Raw genomic sequence first — 20820 nt, forward strand, 5'->3', positions numbered from 1 at the left:
ATTTAAATTCTTCTGGGCAGTTAAGAACGTAATAAAAGTTTTTCCTAACTCTGTTGGGTCTTGAGTGCCTTCAGCTCAAAATAATCCACATGCCAAGTGGCATATTCTACTACCCTTCACTTTGTGGTTGCATAATAACTTACATTTCCTGTGGTCAAAAATGCAGGAAAAAAAGGAGTATTTATATTCTAAGGTACTCTTACACTGTTTCCTTTTTGTGATAATGTTTAGTTCTTTCATATATCAACCTCAGATTAAAGTTGATGGAAATGTTAGATTTAAGAATATAAGAAGCTGCCATCTCTTAAGAATGTGTGATATGACAGAGTGCATTTGGCTCTCTGAAGATTTTTTTTTTCCCTGAGATCAGAAAGAATTGAAAACTTGTGTGTTTACTGACCATTCCAAGTCCATTTGCTCTGATTTTTAGCAAACCTTCCCATAGATTCCCTTGCAGGTAGCTTTTTATCTAGATAGTCTGCTGCTGAATAGCAATGTTTAGATTTGGCTAAAGGACAGATTCACAGGGAGGGTTGTTGAAAATGCAGATTCGGGGCCCTATTCTAAAAGCACTAAGTCAACTACTTAATAAGCTCCCTTCCCTTCTTTTCTTAATGGTTGGGGGGATGATTGGTTAGAATTTTTAATAGTTAATGTGTTTGTTTGTGAACTCATTGCTGAAGGACAGTGGGGATCAGTGCTTTCTGGTGGATGCAAACTCCTATTTTTAAGCATTAAAATTTTTAAAATGTTGGCTAACTTCTCAAGTCTAAATTACCGTTTTTGCCTCATTATGTAGCCAGCAATGAGCTTATACTCTGAAAGGGTTGGTCTTCACATGCTTGCATCACAACTGCTATTTTTAATCCCTGATTTCTTGACTTTTTTTTTTTTAAGCTACATGTGTATTTTGTGAAGGTTAATATAGTTAAACTACAGAATATGATGCACAAATCCACCTCTAGGCAGTGTGCTGCAGTTCACCTTCTGAGAATGTGGGGTCCCAAGGTCAAATCTTCTTACTACAAAACTCCCCTTCTTCTGGGATTAATGGGTCTTAAGATATAGGACCGCTTCTAGTTGGGCTGAATGATGGTGTCAGTATTTGTATTAAATAGGGGTCCGGCTTATATTCTTGCCATCTGACCTTAATTGATAAATAGGAGTTCTAATACAGTCTTCCTGGGTCACCCCAGGTGTGCTGCATTTTGGAGAAGGGCTCAGTAGGAGTGCAGTAAGTGGTTAGCTCCTAGTGCATGAGGAGTCAGAGGTTCTCATCTGCAGTGGATGGGCAGGGAATGCACTGATGGAAAAAATCTAGTAAAAGGATTTTGCTGCTCATTTTGGGTGGGATTTCGTACAGTTACCTCTGCATGCCAGTTACTTGCGCTTCTTACTTTGTAGTACAAAATCACAGAACGACAGAAACCTAGAGCAAGAGAGGGTGATTTGGAGCTTGGACACAAAATCATTCAATCTTCTTATTTTATGGGTTAGGAAAGTGAGGCCCAGCATCACAGCTAATGAATGGAAGAGTTTAGTTCAGACTCTTCTACATTTCCCTGGGAATAAGCGCAGAGCATTTACCTGCTTGATCCCACCTGGTGACCTTTTAAGACACATCCTTCAAAGGGGATTGTGTTGGCTGTTAAGTCAAAAAAGTCAGAATTCATTTCTAATTGCTAGCCTATCCCCTGGTTGTTATAATAAATCTTCGAAGTATGTCTGTGTTCACATGTTGAGAAAATGAAGTGGAACTTGGTAAACCTATTGTTAATTCCTGAATTCTTCTGGCTTTTTCAGGAAACCTAAAGATTTTTCATGATGATGGTGTGTTCTGGGTGACCTTCTCCTGCATAGCTGTCCTCATTCCAGTAGTTTTCATGGGCTGCTTAAGAATAGTGAGTGTTTCATCAATGAGGTTCATTCATTATATTGCCTGGGCCTTCAGTTGTTCACATCTTGCACCATTTTGCATGTTTTATTTAGTGGGGAGAACTAGAGGATAATCATGAGATGATTCATTTTAAATAGGCTCATTACTGTGAAAGCAGAAGTCCTGATTATAATGATCAGGGTATTTTCCATCAAGTGGAGCAGGCAGGTCACCACCGTCCATATACAGTGGGAGCAGAGAGGTTGGGCGCCCTGTAATTCACAGCCTGATGGATGCTTAGTTTCTTTTCTTTTTTTTTTTTTGAGAGAGAAAGTCAGCATGAACAGGAGAGGGTCAGAGAGAGGGAGATACAGAATCTGAAACAGGCCCCAGGCTCTGAGCTAGCTGTCAGCACAGAGCCCGACGCAGGGCTTGAACCCACGAACCGTGAGATCATGACCTGAGCCAAAGTCAGACGCTTAACCGACTGAGCCCCCCAGGCGTCCCTGGATGCTTAGTTTCAGCGGTCTCTCCAAAGAAGCATTCTTTGTCTAATTAGACTTTGTTGCTGAGGCTCTTTCACAGGGAAGACATTTTCTATGATAAGGTTTTGTTTTGAGAACTCACTGTGGGTTTTGAAGGTGGTGTTCAGTTTAACCTGCCAGGTCGCCTTCATTCAGCTCGGAGACTTGATCCTGGGCCATGTGCCCCGAGGGAGAAATGATTCCCTGTGACTGAGGCGAGGAATGAGACTTCGGTCTGATTTCTTGTGCTACCAGAGGTCAGGCCTAAACTCCTCCACTCTTCCACAGCTGAACATACTGACCTGTGGACTCGTTGGCTCCTACTCGGTGGTCTTGGCCTTTGACAGTTACTTGTACACAAGCCTTTCTCACATCGCTTTGAACGTACTCAAGAGAGCGCTCAACATGGATTTCCACATCGCTTTCACAAAGGCGCCTTTTCAAACTAATGGTAAGACTAAATCCAAGAACCGGAGTGATAGTCATGTAGGACTATTGGCCTCCCTGTGCCAACCAGGGCACGTGGTCACTTGATTGAAACAAAAAGACAGCCCCGCCCCACAGATGCTATTGGAGCCTTCTGTTCATGGTAACGAGGGGTCACAGGAGGAAATCCTTTCAACTTGTAAGGTGATTGAAGTTCACGCTTCTCAAAATCTGAGTGAACTGTTAAGAAATTTCTCAACTAGGATTACTTAGGTTATGTGGTCAGATTCCCACTTGGGAGAAAAATTCTGAGAACAAAGCTGCTTGGCACCTTACAGATGGGGATGGGATGAGGGATGAGAATGACGGCCTGATGTTTAAAGTTACTCCTTCGTTTCCCTCCTTTAAAGAAGCATGTCATTTGCTAATTGAAAGTGAAAAAGTGATGTTCAGTCTGTAAGTGTTACCATTTCCACAGTTTTAAGATTCTATCATTAAACATTTTCCATTAACTTTTTGAAGAAAAAATATTGACTAAATTAAATGTTCACAATGAGTGTAAGATATATTGGTTTCAGAAATATGGAAGATGGAAAAGCATATCTTAGAGTTGGAAGATATTTAAGCATAGTCATGATATCATGCCCTGTCTTTCCCTCTACTCTCCTGAGCCTGCCCTCATTGGATAAGAGGTTGCTGGTTAGAGACCTCACAATCCATGTTGTCTTGGAAATTTTACATGCAAGACATGTAATTTGCCAAGCTTTGTACCGGAAGCTCAGTTAGTTTGCTGAATCTCTTCACGCATTTCTGTATCCACTCCGTGAGTGTGGCGGGGCCCCATACTGAGTGGAGAGAGGAAGAGAGAGCAAGGGGCCATCTGCGCCATGGTGTCTGTTCGTGAGATGGATCTAGACGACTGCCTTCTCCCCATCCCCCCTTCAGAGAAACACAGCAAACAACTGTGACTGTGGGCATTGCTCTAAAGTGCTGGCGTTCCAAGGATCCAAACAACTGATTTCAGTCTGGACTTTCAAATGCCTATCATAGAAAATTCCTATTATAAGATGTAAGACCAAAGCTTCCTTTTTTATTCCTTGGTTTCTAAGGGAGGAAATACACGTGTGGCCAAACTCACCAGAAAGTCTTAATCGTACTGAAAAAGAATGACACAGATTTAAACTATGAAAAGTTAAATGTTAAGAGCTATGTTAGGTTTTAAAAGACAAGAGTTCAAACTGCTTTTCTGCTGTTTTTTTTTTTTTTAGACTTTATTATCCTGGCAGTGTGGGGGATGCTTGCTGTAAGTGGAATTACCTTACAGATTCGAAGAGAAAGAGGGCGACCATTTTTTCCTCCCCACCCGTACAAGTTATGGAAGCGAGAGAGGGAGCGCAGAGTGACGAACGTTCTGGACCCTAGCTACCACATCCCTCCATTGAGAGAGAGGCTCTATGGCCGATTAGCTCAGATCAAAGAGCTCTTCCAGAAGGAACAGCCGGCCGGAGAGAGGACACCCCTGCTTCTGTAGATGCCAAAGGGGCTCAGTCAGTGTGATCGTGAAGTACAGCCCCTGCGTTGCCTCCGCTCTGGTGTCTGCCCAGCCTGCCTCAGCAATCTCCGGGGCAAGTCTGATAAGAACACAGGCGTGCGTTATCTGTGCTTTGCACAATTTCGTGGTGTCCTTATTGATATATTATCAAAAGGTACCCTTCTTTTGTTTGAGTTGTGGTAAAATACCATATCAGTCATAAAGTGTGTAAGTTCAGTAGGCACTTTGTTTTTGCCTTTTATTGCTTATGATGCTAATTTAAGTACTAAATTATGTCAGTTATTTGAAAATAGGTCAATTTATATAGATAATAAAACTTTGATATGGATATAACGGCCTCGGGTCTTTTTCTTTAAAGGCCTTTTAAAATAGTGTTGACATCTGATGTCTAAAAGTGCATTTTGTTCTTTTTTAGGAAACCAATTGGCTCCTACCTTAATCCGTAGTCCCTTTAGTAAGGAAACCTTTTAACATTGCATTTTGTGGTTCTTTCCGCTAAATTGGTTGTTTTTAGCATTGATGTAACAATACAGTTTCAAAAATTTTCTCTTTTGTCTTTAGACTTTGTACTATCTGTATCTTAGTGATGAGGAGGGAGGGAGTCAAAAAGGATTAAGGAATTTAAAGGAGCTATTTTTAGTTAGGACCTTGGATTCTGTGTGGAAAGTCCTTTCCGTTTTGACCCTTTCCCCCCACGCAAGCACCCGGATGCCCTGGAATGCGTCCCCGCTCCTCTTGGCCTTTCCTCTGTGTCTGGTCCTGCCTTGGATTGGAAGCTGGTGACTCCGCCACAGCTGAGTCATCATGAGCGTACCTGTGGTGACTGCATACACGTTTGTGAGTTAACCACTATTTAAACAATGCTGCTTTTAAGAGTTTTTTCAAAGTAACGATAGATTTTTAGAGTTTCAGATAATTGGAAAATTTTCAGCTTTTGCATGTAAGTGTTTTTGCAAAGGCTGAAATAAAACTAAACATATAGAAAGTGAAAACGTCCAAAACTAATCATTTTTCCTTTGCAAAATTACCCACAGGTGTTTACTGTTATGTAACCCTGTTTATATAACTTCAGTAACACTTAACCTTGAATTTTTTAAAATTACTGTAGGGGTTCTGGCTTCTACCGTATCTTTATACATTCTGACCAGTTGTATGGAATGTTTGTGAGTCATTTTCTGTACCATCAAAATGTACTACCACTGAAGACTGTAAAGACAGAGCACACTTTTTGGAGGATTGAGACAAACTACTTAAAAAATTTTCATAATTTGTGAGTCATAAAAAGCCAGTTTGTATAATTTTTTTAAATAATAAATACCTATTTTGAAGAAAAATCCTAAAAAGTCTCATTATTATTCTTACAAAAATTTTTTACCAGCTGTATTTTACCAGAGCAGTGAAGTCATGACAGAAATGTCATGGGTATAAAATTACTTTAATCTGGAGAATTAAACCTTTATTTTAAAAATTCAATGTAAGCCTAAGTGAGATAATAGGAAATAAAGGAAATCTGTGGCAATGTGTTAAATTTATATCCCTGGTTAGAAGAAAGCTGATGTCTCTGGAGGATTGATTTGTGTTGGTTACTAGCACTTCAGGTTTGTCTAATGGAAGAAAAGTAGTAGTATTACCAGAAAATTAGTTATACCATTCCTTAAATGTTTTGGTTCTGGCTAACCTGTTACACGTTAGCTACCAGATTACTAAATCACAGCAGCTAACTAGTGGACCAGTGTTCAGTAGAAGGTTGGGATAGAAAATTGATTCTTCCAAGGAAATTGCTAGATTGTTAGACCAGAAACAGACCTTAGAGATTATCTTACCTGATCTCTTATTTTATAACTGAGGAAATTCTTGACCAAGGAGTCAATTATATGAATATTTATCAATAATTGTGCCCATGCCATTTGGGATGCCTGATGCCCCATTCAAATGTGCTTTATGCTCTATCATGATGAAAAGGTCAGTCACTGATTATTTTCAGCTGTCTTCTGCTGGTGGCTTGGTGACAACACCGTGAGAAGGCAGCCTTCTGCAGGCAGAGGAGAGAGGCCTCAGTGGAAACCAACCCTGTATTTGGACTTCTAGCCTCCAGAATGGTGAGAAAAGAAATTTGTTTATGGCACCCAGTCTGATATGTTATGGCAGCCCTAGCAAACTAATACACTTTAGAAATCATTTTACCCTGACTGTTGATTGAAAGACCTCTGGGCAGTTTGGCCCCCGCGTTTGTGAGGACCAGTCTATGAAACTGAGATAGAGAGGGGCTCAAGTTAGGGGAAATTTGGGCTTACCCAGGGACTACCATAGAATCTTTACACCGGGGAGGTTGGCATGTCTGGATCAAGCTACATCAGCATTAATAGGCAAAATAAAAAAAATACAATGATTGGCTTTTACCCTTTACTCACTAAATAAATATGAGTTCAGTTCCTAAGTGTCAGGCCTTGTCTTGGGCACTAGGAAGAAGATGGCAAAGTATCCCGACATGGTGCTTGTTTCAGGGCTTAGAGGGTGAGGAGACAGACACATCACCAGTTACACAGAGGAGGTCCGGTAGGCAATGAGATTTATGATGGAGGAGCGGGTAGAATCTGGGATGCTAGGGAAGAATTCCTTGAAATGACATTTAAGCTGAGACTTGGAGGAGGAGCAGGAGTAACCAAACCACAAGGAGTCGGAGTGCGGTCCCCGGACTGGGGTTAAAGGCATAAAGGAGAGCTTCGAGGCCTTCCCTTCTCTATGGGGCGCCCCCCAGTGGAATCTCTCACACCTGTGTGCCCAGCCAGTCCTTACAGCCCTTCGCACTAGTGCTTGATGGAGAATGGCTCTCCCATTCTTAGCTTTTGGCATTTTGATCCAGAAAGGAGGTTGTCAGTGTTGTTTTTTATTTTTTAATTGGGATATAATTGACATAATGTGTAAGTTTAGGGTACAGTATGTTGACTTGATACATTTATATATTATAATATTACTCTATGATTATTCCTACAATATGATTACTCTTACTCTATGATTAATATCACAGAGTTAGTTAACAGCTCTATCATGTCATGTAATTATTCTTTTTGTGAAAACAATTAAAATCTAGTCTCTTGGCAACCTTCAAGTTCACAATACAGTATCAGTGACTATAATCCCTAGTGCACTTGAGCTCCAGAATTTGTCTACTAATTGTGAGTTCGTTCCTTCCTTAAGTAACATTTCCCCAGTTCTTCCACCCCCACCTGCTGGTAACCACCATCCTGTTACTAGGAATTTGGCTTTTTTAGATTTCACATATAAGTGAGATCATCCAGTGTTTGTCATTCTCAGTCTGACTTACCTCACTTGGCGTAATGTCCTCAAGGTCTATCCATGTTGTTGCACATGGAAGGATTTTTCTTTTTCACCACTGAATAATACTCAGTTGTTTATATAAGCCACATCTTTATCCATTCATCCATTGATGGACACTTAGGATGTTTCCCTGTCTTCGCTGTTTTGAGTAATGGTGCAACAGCATGGGAGTTACAGACATTTTTTCCAAGATCCTGCTTTTCATTTCCTTTCGATACGTACCCAGAAGTGAGATTGCTGGATCATATGGTAGTAGTTTTTATTGTCCATCTTCCTTGTTAAATTTTAACTATACTACAGAACTTCACAGAGCATACATGTCTTTTTATTTACCATTTTTATTTCCTTCCAAGACCCTAGAATTTAGCACTTGTTCCCTGGCAGGTGGGTCAGAACACTTGAGTCACCCACAAAAGCCATGGTCCTCAAAATCTTTCCTTCGGTTTCCGAGTCTTACTGATAACGCCTGTACACAAGTATAATAAACCTGACTCCATTGCCCCCGGGGTGAATTCCTTCTGTTAGAAGGAGATGAAAGAATGGCCACAATTACTTTTTTACTTTAAAGTTGTAGGGCTAAAAGGCTTATTCACCTGAGGTTCCTGCTTCCTCCTGCTAATGGATTCTCTGCTGTCCAGACTGGCTTGCATGTGCTCTGCGCTGCCTGAATTTGCTGTGGGTGCACTGGGAAGAGCACGGATGCCTGTGTCTGGGAGCTTTAAGGAAGGAGATAGAAAACCCAAAAATGATGCAGATGGAAGAAGCAAAATTGAGACACTTTTAAGTGTGCCTTTGCTCCCCTGTTCTCCCTGGGCTGTGTTTTCAGCAACTGTACTGGACCTCCACATGTTTTTTAAACTAGCTGTCGCCTTTGGAGGAGACCATCCACATATCCAAATTCCTTAAAACGGAAATACACTGTATTGCTAGGGCTGGGCCTGGGGTTCTAGAGGACCATTTTCATGGACAGGTCTAAACGGCTTTTTCCTGAAAAGAAAATCTCCTCTTGCTTATTAATGCCTGAAGGTTTTTCAACAGAGGGCAGTCTTCCGTTTCACAGGTAGAGCTACTCTTCTTCCACACCAGTTCTCCTTCCTGAATTCCTTCAATTGTATATCCCAGTGATTCTCCACTGAATTTTCTACTGAATGTTGTTAACCTCTTGTATTCTGTATGTCTAGAGTCTACATGACTGGGAGTAAAAACCTTGTAATCTTTGAGTTAGGTCTTTTTTTTTTTCCTTCAAATTTTTATTTAAATTCCAGTTAGAGATAGGTCTTAAACATTTTCTAGAAGAAGTTCACATTTGAGGAATTCATTCGCCTGATGTCACATCACTGTTTGATTTGATAGCATTGAGCACTTGACCAGAGTGGTGCTGAAACTGGAGATGGAGCAGATAAATCCTTGGCATTTTAAAGTAGCCAAGGGCCAGCCCTTTTCACCTTGAACTGTATATACAGACAAAAGCAGTGTGCTGAGGCTGGGGGTAATGCATCCTGACAGGGACAGACTCTTGCAACACTGACTGTAATGAGCTTTGCTAGTTTCCTAGCAATGTCTGATACTCAAGAAGTATCTATCCTGTGTTTCAAGATCAGGATATTTTTATTCTGGGTCCAATTCTACCTCCTGATAGTGATTTCAATATAGTGAATTTTCTGGAGGCCATAGTTATTACAAAGCAGTGGGTTTACTCTTTTTCCTTTTGCTCATATGGAAAAAAAACTTACGAGGGATATCATTAAACGAAAAAACACTGAGGAACCAAGGTTTAAGATTCCAGTTGTGTGTATCTGTGTGTATATGTTTAAAAACATTTATAGAGAAGTTTTTCTGATTCACAAGAAACTTGTAATTACCTCTGGGAAGACTAGGTTGCAGGAAGAAGTTGACGTAACTTTGAACTCTAATATTTTCTGTATGGTGGATTTTTAACTGTCTACGTTTATTTTTTCCTTTATGTGAAAGATCACAAAAAGGAACATAACCAGCAGACTTCTGAGAATTTACACACCAGAAATTACAGTACATAAGTTACGCACATGGATGTTTAATGAAGCATTTTTTTTTAAATTTTATTTTTGAGAGCGCACAAGCAAGGGAGGGACAGAGAGAAAGGGAGACATAGAACCCTAAGTAGGCTCCTCAGAGCCTGTCGTGGGGCTCGAACCTATGGACTGTGAGATCATGACTTTAGCCGAAGTCGGATACTTGACTAACTCAGCCACCCAAGGGCCCCTGGGTGTACTGTTTTAACAAAAATTGCAAACAGTCTGACTATCCATCAGGGGAAGAAAGAGTTGAAAAAATTATGACATCTATACAAAGACGGTCAAAAAAACCTTTGGTTTACAGACAACAGAAACTAACTGGTTAGTGTATGTAAAACAGCAGAGTTAAGTTGTAAGTATACTGATGGTATCTACTTCTGGACATTTCCCCCTATGCATTTTTTACATAGTTGTAATTATATGTGCAATCTAGCATTCAGGTTTTTAGTATGCAAATTTAGGTATTTTTGTTCCTGTTGATAGACTCTTTAAATCATAGTATATATAAACTGGATTGGGTACATATTGATAGTAAATTAGTAATCTGGAAGTAAATTATTTCCCTATTGGATGATACTCAGGTTGAATCTAATTTACTAGCTTTAACACTATCAAAATGTGGCTTTAGCCAGGGGAAGCAGTGGCGATGGTGAGAGATGGGAGGATTCTGATAGATTTAGAAGGGAGGGTCAATAGGATTTGCTGATGAACTAGATGCAAGATAGAGGTGGAGTCAAAGGTGCCATCACGGTTTTTGGCCTTAGCGGCTGAAAAGATGGAGTGGTCACCAGCTAAGATGGGGAAGAATATGGAGAGGCCCGGGGGGATGGCTGCTGGGAGCATGTTAGGTCTGAGATCTCTTGTTGATAGTTACAGTTGGAGGAGCCTGGAGTTCATGAGAGCTGTAAATTTGGGAGTCCTCAGCATTACAGGAGGTGTTTAAAGTCAAGAGACTGGGTGAGATCACCAAGGAAGTGAGCAGGAATAACGACTGAGCCTCGGGGCTTAAAGGCAGAAGAAAGGAGGCTGAGGGGCAGCCACTGAGGTAAAAAGCAAGCCCCTTTAAATTCCAATTAGAAATTATTCTTCATTGAGATTTCACTAAAAAATGAGCTCTTATTTTACTCTGACCATCATAAAAGGTAGCAGTCACCAACAATTGAGTTCTGGATCTGTGATCTTTCAGTCATTGAGGCAGTTTAGAAATTACAAAATTTTGGAAGTCACCTGGATATTAAAGAATATCAATATGAGCAGAAAACACTCTATTTGTGAGGTTGTGTAGAACTGGTGTTTTAGAGTTGTATTCCCTCTAGGATAGATGTGTAGTGGTTGGTGACAAATAGATAACATGTTTTCTAGGGCTGCTGTAACAAACTACCACAGGCTGGGTGGCTTAGCAGAAATTTTTTCTCTCACAGTTCTGAAAAATCAAGAAGGCCAGAAGTCAAAAATCAAGCAGGGCTGGCCCCTTCTGGAAGCTAAGGGACCATTCCATCCATCTCCCCTCCCAGCCTCGTGTGGCACCTGAGGGTATGCAGCTTGCGTAATCCTGCCTGTCTTCACTTGCCTTCTTCCTTGTGCCTGTTTCAAGTATCTTTCTCTCTTATAAGGACACCGGTCACTGGATGTAGGGCCCATCCTAAATTCAGGATGATCTAATCCAGGATGATCTAATCCCAAGATCCTTAAATCTGCAAAAACTCTTAAAAACTCTGGGGCACCACTGAGCCTCCAACTCTCTATTTCGGTTCAGGTCATGACCTCGCGTTCGGGAGTTTGAGTCCTGTGTGGGGCTCTGCACTAGCAGCACGGAGCCTGCTTAGCATTCTCTCTCCTTGTGTGTCTGCCCCTCCCCACCTCACACGCACGTGCACTCTCCCCGTCTGTCTCAAATAAACTTAAAAACAAAAAAACAAAAAAACAGGGTCGGGGTGCCTGAGTGGTTCAGTCAGTTAAGTAAGTGTCTGACTTCAGCTCAGTTCATGAGTTTGAGCCCCACGTTGGGCTCTGTGCCGACAGTGCAGAGCCTGCTTGGAATTCTCTCTCGTTCTCTATCTGCCCCTCCGCCCTCACTCCTCTCTTTCAAAAATAAACTTTGAAAAGACCTATATATGGCCACCTTCACAAGCTACAGGAGGTTAGGTCCTGGACATGCCTTTGCAGGGACATTTAAAAAAATTTTTTTTAAGTATTTTTTGACTGCTAGCGAGGGAGGGGCAGAGAGAGGGGGAAAGAATCCCAAGCAGGCTCCACGTGGGGGGGGGGGGGGGGGNGCTTAACTGACTGAGCCACCCAGGCACCCCTGCAGCAGGGACACTCTTAAATCCACCACATATTATGAAAAGGTTTGCTGGATAAGCAGTAAGTTGCTGGCCAATTCCTAAGAAATACAGATAGAAGTTGTTGCTAAGTACTAGTTTTGTGGTAAGAGAGAAAATGGCAGAAAAATAAACTATATGTAAGAATAAATGAAAGCACTGTTCTCAAATTAACTTGGGAGGCCATATCAATTTCAATCACTCGTCTTTATTGATAAAATAGGCTCCTATGCAGTATACATTCTCAGACATAAGTAGAACCTTAAATTTAAAAAGAAAAAAGTATGGATGGAAAACTGTTGCTATATAACAAAGTAAATGTCTTTAAACACCAAGACCTTAAAATTATATCCAAGAAGACCAAGAATAAATTAACTTGTTTATAAAAATAATTAGTTATCAAGAAACATTTTAATAATAGAGCTGCCTCAATGATTGCCTCAGACTTCATCTCAACTGTATAGTTTATTTTCGTTAATTCTGACTTGGGATAAAACTATATCAATGAATGTGCCACCAAATTAACAGATACTTTCCCCAAAACCAATAGAAAAGTTTAGAAATAACTCTCATTTATAAAATATCAATTAAGGCCTCTGAGAAGTCTATTCAGTGTTTGGGCCATTAGCCCTTTTCAATCAGCCCCACTTACTTCAAACTTAAGATACAAAAATTACAAGTGAAAAGTAGTTTTGAATTTTACCAATATATGAAATTATACACAAAAGCTACCATGTGAATATTTAACAAATTACATACCCAAAAGCAGAATTTCCTATTGTGCTAATTTTAATACAAATTAGTATATTTAATCATATTTGACATTTTTCTTTTATCCTTCTATAATCCTGAAATAAGACTGAGATTTCAACTGATGTTAAAGTACATTTCTATTTCCAGTGGCTTTTAAAAATTTACATACTAGATAAAGATTTTAGAAAAAAATGAAACAAATACTTATAAATCCACAGATTTCCTCCCACCCACCCCCCTTTTGACTGATAGATTATAAGAAAAATCTTCCAGGTTATGAGGACCAGAATATAGAGCTTATGAAGACATCCAGAAAACAAATTTTATTTTCAAATTGTAATTTACTTTCTGCATTTTTAAAGAAAGGGTTCAATGAGGCAGAGGAATTCCCAATTTACTTTGACATTACCATACCTAGTTTGCTATTTCAAACATTTCAACTCTGTTAGCTTAAAGAACTACCTAATATCCTTAAAGATCAACCAGAGAAGAGAAATATCTTCATTATTAAGAACCAAAACTTAAATCTTTCAAAGGAGTAGTTTAACCTACTAATATGTCTCTTATAAGATCTTCTTTCTTAGAAAGTAATATTCTTTCTCTTTCATTCCTGAAATGTTATTTCATATACTTAAACAACTTATAGACAATTGTCAGTGGAGTATTTTAATTATGGTAAGCTGGCTAAAATTAAATTAACTTTGTTTATGGTGCATATGAAACATTCCTACACTCTTGCAAACTGAGTGTTCTTTGACTAAAATTTACAGTAATGGGAAGATAGACAGGCAATCATTAAAGCTGAAGTCTCACGGTACGTAAACTATTTGTTAACTCTGACACCAAAGAGGGAGAAGAAATAAAATTTAATATGACAATCTTCCATTTACAAACTGTGGCAAGATGTATATTTTAAAATTTGGATAAATGCATGAATTCCCATTTATTGGGAATATTCATGTTTATCCAAGCATCATCCAGGGTTGTCAACAGCACTGCTGTTAGGTTCAGCAGTCACTCAGAAAATCTTTAGTTTCTTCACCAATTAACAAAGTTTCTAGTTTTTAATTATATTTTGGAATAAAATCTATGGCCATTAATTCTGCATTTTTGCTAGCTTAAGAATGTCATTGCCAGTGCACTGTACACACTATAGAAAAAAATAAAGGGTGGCTTGAGATGGATTTTTCTATTAATTCATTCACATCAGGCCAGTCCCAGTGACGATGTGGAGCTGTGCAAAAAGCTCACAGACTTACAGGCTCTTCAGCTCTTTCTCAGACTTAGGTCACTATTGGTCACTAATGCTGACAAAGATGAACTTTCAGACACATCATCTTTCCTAAGGTTCAGAAAGGATTCTCGAGTTATCTGGAGGATCTCTCTCAAGCCTTTGTTTTCTTGCTAAAAAAAAGGCAAACAAAAAGATGTAGTCACCAAGATAGCTACAAAAATACAAACGTATCTTAAGCCAAACATTAGAAGGTATGACAAAAAGTTTTATAATTGGCAGAAATAACTAAATGAACATAAAAAGTTGACAACTTGAATCCAGAGAACACTTTTTTAAAGAGGGAGGAACTGTGCTCCTTTCCCACCAGTGCAAAGCCGCCTTATTTACGTGGCCGTAATTATAGATGGAACCTCAGAAACGGTCTCATTTCATAATCACAGTAAAGATGAAGAAAGGAATATCTAGATTTATACTGATATAAACTCAACAAAGCCTCTTGGTACTTTAGTACCTTAACTACTTTTCCATGTTAGCATGGAATGCAGGAAAGTCCATTTGGTTTGGTTTGTTTTCCTCACTGGAATTTGAAAGCAGTGGGGCTGGCTGAGCAGATTGTGAGATTTTTCAAGAAGGAAAGTTAAGCGGCCAAATTGAGCACTGATAAACAATTCTTTTTCTTCTAGATTAGTTACTGTAAGAAATTAGCAGACATTCAAAAGTGTTTATAATTCTCAATTTCAATGGTATAAAGCAAGGATCAGCAAACTACAGCCTGGCTCAAGGCCTGTTATTGTAAATTAAACTTCACTGGAACATAGGGAAGCTCAGTATTTTTTGTGTGTGGCTGCTTTTGTGTTACAGTGACAGAGCTGAGCAGTTGTAACACAGAATGTCTGGTTTGGAAAGCCTAAAATATTTTCTATCTGGTCCTTTACTTAAAAAGTTTGCTTAGCCCTGTTTTAAGGAATGAGAGAACACTATGCTTAGAGACAGAAATCACTTTTGGCCCTCAATAACCAACATCCCCGCCATGATTTCAAAATGAAGCTTTTAAAAGTCAATTATACTGATTTAAATTATTCAACAGTAACTTCTGCTTTCACTACCACAAAATAAGACAGAAAAGCTTTTATATTCCACAGAAAAATACAAATGCCCAAAGAATAACTGTAGATTAAAATAATTTTCCTTGCATCACCATGATCTCCAATAAAGAAAAATTTTAAATTACTAAATTAGAAGGCACATTCACCTAATAATGGGAACACATAGGATCCAAAAATGTCAATTTGCTCAAATACTGCTGTAAGTTATACTGATCCTAGACTCTTGTATTACTGTTGAAATAGTTTTGCATTATATACCCATATAACCAATATGGGGAAGAAAGAGAACATTACCAGTTTTCCAGGGAAGTATATATTCATGTATTTAAATAGGACGGATTTTCTGGCATGAAACTTCGTATGGACAGTTTTCACCCACAATTGCAATTTAAAACTTACTTCAAGTTGAAATATTCGTTCCTGTTCCTTGCAACCCTGCTGCTCATCGATTTCAATGGCTTTCCTCATTACTGCTGCCATTTCTGTTATCTGATCAACATGTGCCTGTAATTCCTGAAAAAAAAAGATGGGAGTTGCAAATCAGTGAAATAACTTTGTTTTTATTTTTGGATCCTTTCCTTTTCTTTAAAAAAAAAAAAACTGCATTGCCACTTAACATGAATGTAATATTCTTACGTTGCCATTTAACATGAATTATATCAAACACATATTTACAAGAAAGTTGACTATGAATGTGCTTTTGAAATCAGATTTGTTGGGATTATAAATCAGGATAAGCAGCACAATACAACTAAGCCTACTAGCAAGAAGAGTACTCTTTCACATGCCTCTTACAAATGATCAATGACCTTTTCCTTTTTTGTACCTACATCTACTACTAATCAAAGTAATGGGAAGGACAAAAATTGTTGACATATTCCATCTCTTTATCCCAAAGTCTTCCGCAATTTATACATGTTTTATTTATTATCTGTGCCTAAAAACTGATCTCAATCCAGCCCAAAATTTTTCCAGGTTATAATCCTCCTTGAGAGCAGGAACTGTATCTTGTTTATATTTGCCTGTGTTTGGCACATAACAGATAATAAAGTAAAATGAACATTAAGTCTGCTTTTAAGTATTAAAATATTAAATGGCTTTCTTTGCAAATTGTTCAAAATATTACAGATATAAAATAGATATCCACATTTGTTTGGTGCAGCACGTAAAAAAAATAATTTTTTTCCAATCTTGTGCTATTCTTTTCTGCACACCGATAGTTCTGTGCCAGGCAACAGAAATACGAAATTATTAAGACATGTTCCCTGATTTCAAGGAGCTTCTAGTCAGGTGAAAAGAGACAGACACAAGGTTTAAAAATTAACAGAAACTTAAGAATAATCATTTTTTAACAAACAGCTTCTTATAGACCATTGTTCACTGGCAGTTGAGGGTTACTTTGTTATATTAAGGACAAAACTTAAATATAAAAGCTAAAAGCTCCCCAAAAACCCTGTCTCTTAAATAGCCGTATATATCCTATTTATAAAAAGGATTTGAAGAGGACCCCCAAAACCTATAAAACTAGTAAACTGAAAGAAATATGGAGAACATAGTATCTTTAGCAAACCACACATGTAATATCTTGTAGCCAACAAAAATGCAGGTCCTAGTATTATTTTAATGGAGAAACCTATACAATGCTGGTATGCAGAAAGAAGGCAAAATAGAAAGACTAATCTACACTATCCAATATGATGCTATATAAATGTCAATTAAAATTAAACACCTTTTAAGAAGTTAACAATTCAGTCCCTCAACTGCATCAGTGACACTTTAAGTGCTCACTAGCCACGTGTGGCTGGTGGCTTCCATACTGAACAGCACAAAGAACATTTCCATCATTTCAGAAAGCACTATTGGACAGTCCTGGATTAGATTATGGTAGCAAGAATAGTGTCAAGACCAACATCTGTTATATTCTGAAATAGTTTTTTGAAAATGATTAAATCCCCTCCCCTCTGGAAAGGGAGCATGTTTAAAAGCAAGTACAGATAATTACAGCAGCAGATTGAGGATAATGAAAAAAATTCTGAATACCATCACTTTTTTCAGCTTATCATTTAGTGTCCTTTTACGTTAAAAGACGGTACAGGAAGCAAATAATTCTTTGCCTTTAAAATGGAAGAAAATGAGATTCCACTAATTTTTTTAGGACAGTCTATTCTAATAAAATCATGGAAAAAAAAATCCCAAGACTTTAAACAGAGTAGTAATTTCATAGGCCCAGTTCATGGACAGTTAACTTATTACAATAAAATTTTTAGGGAAGCATCATAGACCTTTTAATGAACACAAGAGGCTAAGACCTGTGCTTTCGAAACAGTTGCTAAAGGCAACAGGTAGCAGTAACATAATCCTTGAACTGTCAGTGATATAATCCTTAAACTTCCTTGAAATGCTCATTTTTAACTTTTGTTTAGGTCTACTCAACACTGCTCAGTCAAGACCTGCCACAATTAAAACAAAGACAAGATAGTGTATGCTATTAAATCATATAACACCTAAACAAAGGCATTTTTAAGTAACTGTGAACTGAAACCGAAGGACTACTAACCATCAGAAATCTAAATTAAAATAGTTGAAGCAAAATTTTTATGAAATTAGATTAAAATGACTGCCAAGAAAACGTGGTTCACAAAGAGGGTAACTGTTTAAAGATTACTAAAATTTCGCAGCAATAAAAAGAAAAGCTGGCTTGAACACCCTTTAAAGCCTGCAATTACCTAACAGGCTGTGTATGGTACAATACACATAGAAACGATGACAGATTTAAAGTTTCTACACTGAATATTTTTGCATGGCTGTCAAAAGCACAGCATTTCTTAAAGCTATTTCATTTATTTGTTGATTTGAACTGGCAGGAAAATTCAATGTAAAAGAACATTTTAAATGGACCTCCCCCCTTCCATCCACACCCCAAAAGTCGACTGTTTTATTTAGTGTACATTCTGATTTGCTTCCAAGTGCCTCCTCTCCAGTCCATGTTGAGATGCTTCAAAGATGTGTCGAGATGCATCAAGGAAGAATCCTTCGGAGCTGTTACGATGTACCATGTCAATCTGTAGTATAGAGTCATTATAATGTTAATACGGACATTATCCGTAATTTAAAAACTGATGAGTGTTAGTTCATGCGTGTTAGCCAATTGTTTGAAATGTTTGTTTTTTTAAGATTTCCAAAAAGGCATCTGTTAAAAAATAACGTAAAAATGAGCATTTGGATAAAAATGAGTTCTTCTCAAACCTTTTACTGATTTTTAAATCTGTGCTCAAAAACTTCTAAGTGAGGGAGAAATTCTGTGTCACGGTGGTCTCAAAATGGTCTCATGCCCAAATGCTGTTAATGTGTAACTCTGTTAACCTAAGTGTGTTTTAAATTTTTCAGTGTTTAGGCTTATCAGAGTGTCAGTACCTAAACACGTCCTGGAATCTTTCGTTTCTGCACCTTTATCACACCAGTGTCTCTGCTCACCCACTTCTGCTTGTTGACACTTCCTCTCCTCCCCCCCCCCCCCCTNGGATTTTCTTCCTTTCTTGACACCTTTCCAGATTCTCCTCATGAGAACTAATCTTACTACCACTAGTATTCTCATATTAAAAGATAGCTCTATTTTAGGATTCATCACATCCTATCTTATATTCGATATTATGTTTGTATCTCTCTCCCTTTACACTGTGAGCTCCTATGGCAAAGTAATGGAACGTAATTATTCATCTTAGGATTAATAACTAAGCCAGTGCAAGTGTTAATAAATGTTTATTTAATTGAAGTGTCTCCTTTTTGGGAAAAATCAAAATCACAAACATTAATATGTATTAGTTAGAATTAACGACAAGTAACTGAACAGTCATTTTATGGAAGGTAAGGATCAGCACTTAGATGAATTCAATCGACACAGTAAAACAGGATGGTTTATAGCTATCTTAAGAAATGTTTAACTTTACTAATTAATAAAATTGCTCTAGTGAATGGTAAACTCTTATGTGTTTTAGAAAACATTTGCTTCTGGCAGAGTTGCTACCAGACAACTGAGAAACCTGCAGTATCTTATGCTAAACATGTTCTGGTCAGAGTATTCCCTTTATATCTTAAAAAATTTCTTAGGTTTTAAACATTAGGGTCTTTTGGAATTTCTTAAGATTATATTTATTTTACCAATAATTTAAGTCAATTCGTTTTCGTACCTTTAAAAGAAACACTCAAGTTATGCATTTAAATTTAAATGTTTTTATAATGATCTCATTAACAACAGGTAAATATATATTCAAAAGATTGTCACTTAAACATCCAAGGTTATTTCCCTTTGGCTAGAAGATGGATAGTATAAATAGGTAACATTAAACCCTTATTTATTAATCTATTTTACTATTGACACAAGAGGTATCTATTACTAGTAGATAATGTAAAGTTATTTCTAATAATAAAGATAATAATAATAAAATATTAATAATGTAAAGTTNAAAGAATTATTTTAAGGACTCTAAAATGTGTTTCAATAATTCAGATGAAAACATGTCTTAAAACAGTATTTCTTAAATAATGTTAGTAATAACTAATAATAGTTAGCTCACCATTATCCAATACAGATAACAGCTAGAAATCACAATATTCTAATATTTTTATTTCACACCAGCAGTTAAAATTTAGTTTAAAATGTAAACAGGAAGGGATTACTCTACTTGTCTTTACAGTAGTTACTAACCAGCACAGGGACATACACAAAGGAAACGCACAGGGATGTCAATAAGTGAACTTGAGCAGAGGGAAAGACATGAATTTCTAACCAGTTCAGTTTTGTCTCTCAAAATGGTACTAACTCATCTGTGACTGGGGGGTGGGGGGAGCACAACATTTTAAGATGTTGGTTCTTTTCCTCCCCAGTCACCCATAGTTTTTCCATCATAATCAGTATTATTTCTAATCCGGATGAATTAGCCTCACTCAGTAAACAGTCTGAAGAAAAATCTACCGTTAGCTGGTTTCAGATTTCTGAAACTGTTTTCAGCATTTCAACTGTTTTGCAACAAATGTCAACACAAATCTATTAAAAGAAATATTTCTTAAAAGCAGATGCCCTTATAGAATAATTCTGAATTGAATACACTTACCTTTACTTCCCAAATAAAATTTATTTTTGAAAATATGTTAAAGCTACTAGGGAGCAAAAGGAGTTAGAGTAATCAAAGTAAATAACAATGAAAAAAATAAGGAAAAGCAGAAAATGTCAGAAAGATGAAGTATTAAAAATATGATGTTAGATACCTGTGATTTAACAACGAAAAAAAACCTCAACAGAAGTTAACCAATTTGTGCTTCTTTTCATTTCAAATTATGTTTATAGAATGGATTACCTTGGAGTGCTGCTCTTTTAACTTCGTTATTATACCTGGGTCATCTTTTTTGCTAGCCATTAGCAGTCTGAACATTTGCTCTCGATACTTGCTCATTATAAGTTCCAAGGCAGACTGATGTTCTTCCAGAGATGTGCGCAATTCTATCAAGAACAATAACAGTATATTTTACTCAAACCTGAGTTAAAGATGTACAAAATAGTCTCTTCCCCATTACATTTATCAAAAAGGCAAACTTTTTATAAAGAGGGTATTTTGGAAAGAAAACATGAAAAACTCTT

The 20820-nt window shown here is 37.7% G+C and overlaps 2 protein-coding genes across 4 annotated transcripts in view; one reads left to right on the plus strand and one right to left on the minus strand.

Moving 5' to 3' along the window:
• The window catches only part of TM7SF3 (transmembrane 7 superfamily member 3), a 36539-nt gene extending 30833 nt beyond the window's left edge, over positions 1-5706 (plus strand). Inside the window, exons 10-12 of the mRNA XM_077774565.1 lie at positions 1804-1901; positions 2689-2851; positions 4095-5706. Of these exons, the coding sequence (XP_077630691.1) occupies positions 1804-1901; positions 2689-2851; positions 4095-4357 (524 nt within the window). The 3' untranslated portion in view covers positions 4358-5706. The remainder of the gene's footprint in view (positions 1-1803; positions 1902-2688; positions 2852-4094) is intronic.
• A 6574-nt stretch (positions 5707-12280) lies between these two features.
• The window catches only part of FGFR1OP2 (FGFR1 oncogene partner 2), a 35402-nt gene continuing 26862 nt past the window's right edge, over positions 12281-20820 (minus strand). For 2 of the 3 annotated variants that reach the window (XM_077774489.1, XM_077774490.1), the window contains exons 4-7: positions 20540-20682; positions 18134-18247; positions 15585-15698; positions 12281-14249 (exon numbers count right to left, since the gene is read on the minus strand). In XM_077774489.1, coding sequence (XP_077630615.1) covers positions 14112-14249; positions 15585-15698; positions 18134-18247; positions 20540-20682 — 509 coding nt within the window. In that variant the 3' untranslated portion in view covers positions 12281-14111. The remainder of the gene's footprint in view (positions 14250-15584; positions 15699-18133; positions 18248-20539; positions 20683-20820) is intronic. The other variant, XM_077774491.1, reaches the window with a different exon arrangement.

This window comes from Crocuta crocuta, unplaced genomic scaffold (genome assembly GCF_008692635.1).
Source record: "Crocuta crocuta isolate KB4526 unplaced genomic scaffold, BGI_CrCroc_1.0 scaffold176, whole genome shotgun sequence".
Taxonomy (NCBI): domain Eukaryota; kingdom Metazoa; phylum Chordata; class Mammalia; order Carnivora; family Hyaenidae; genus Crocuta; species Crocuta crocuta.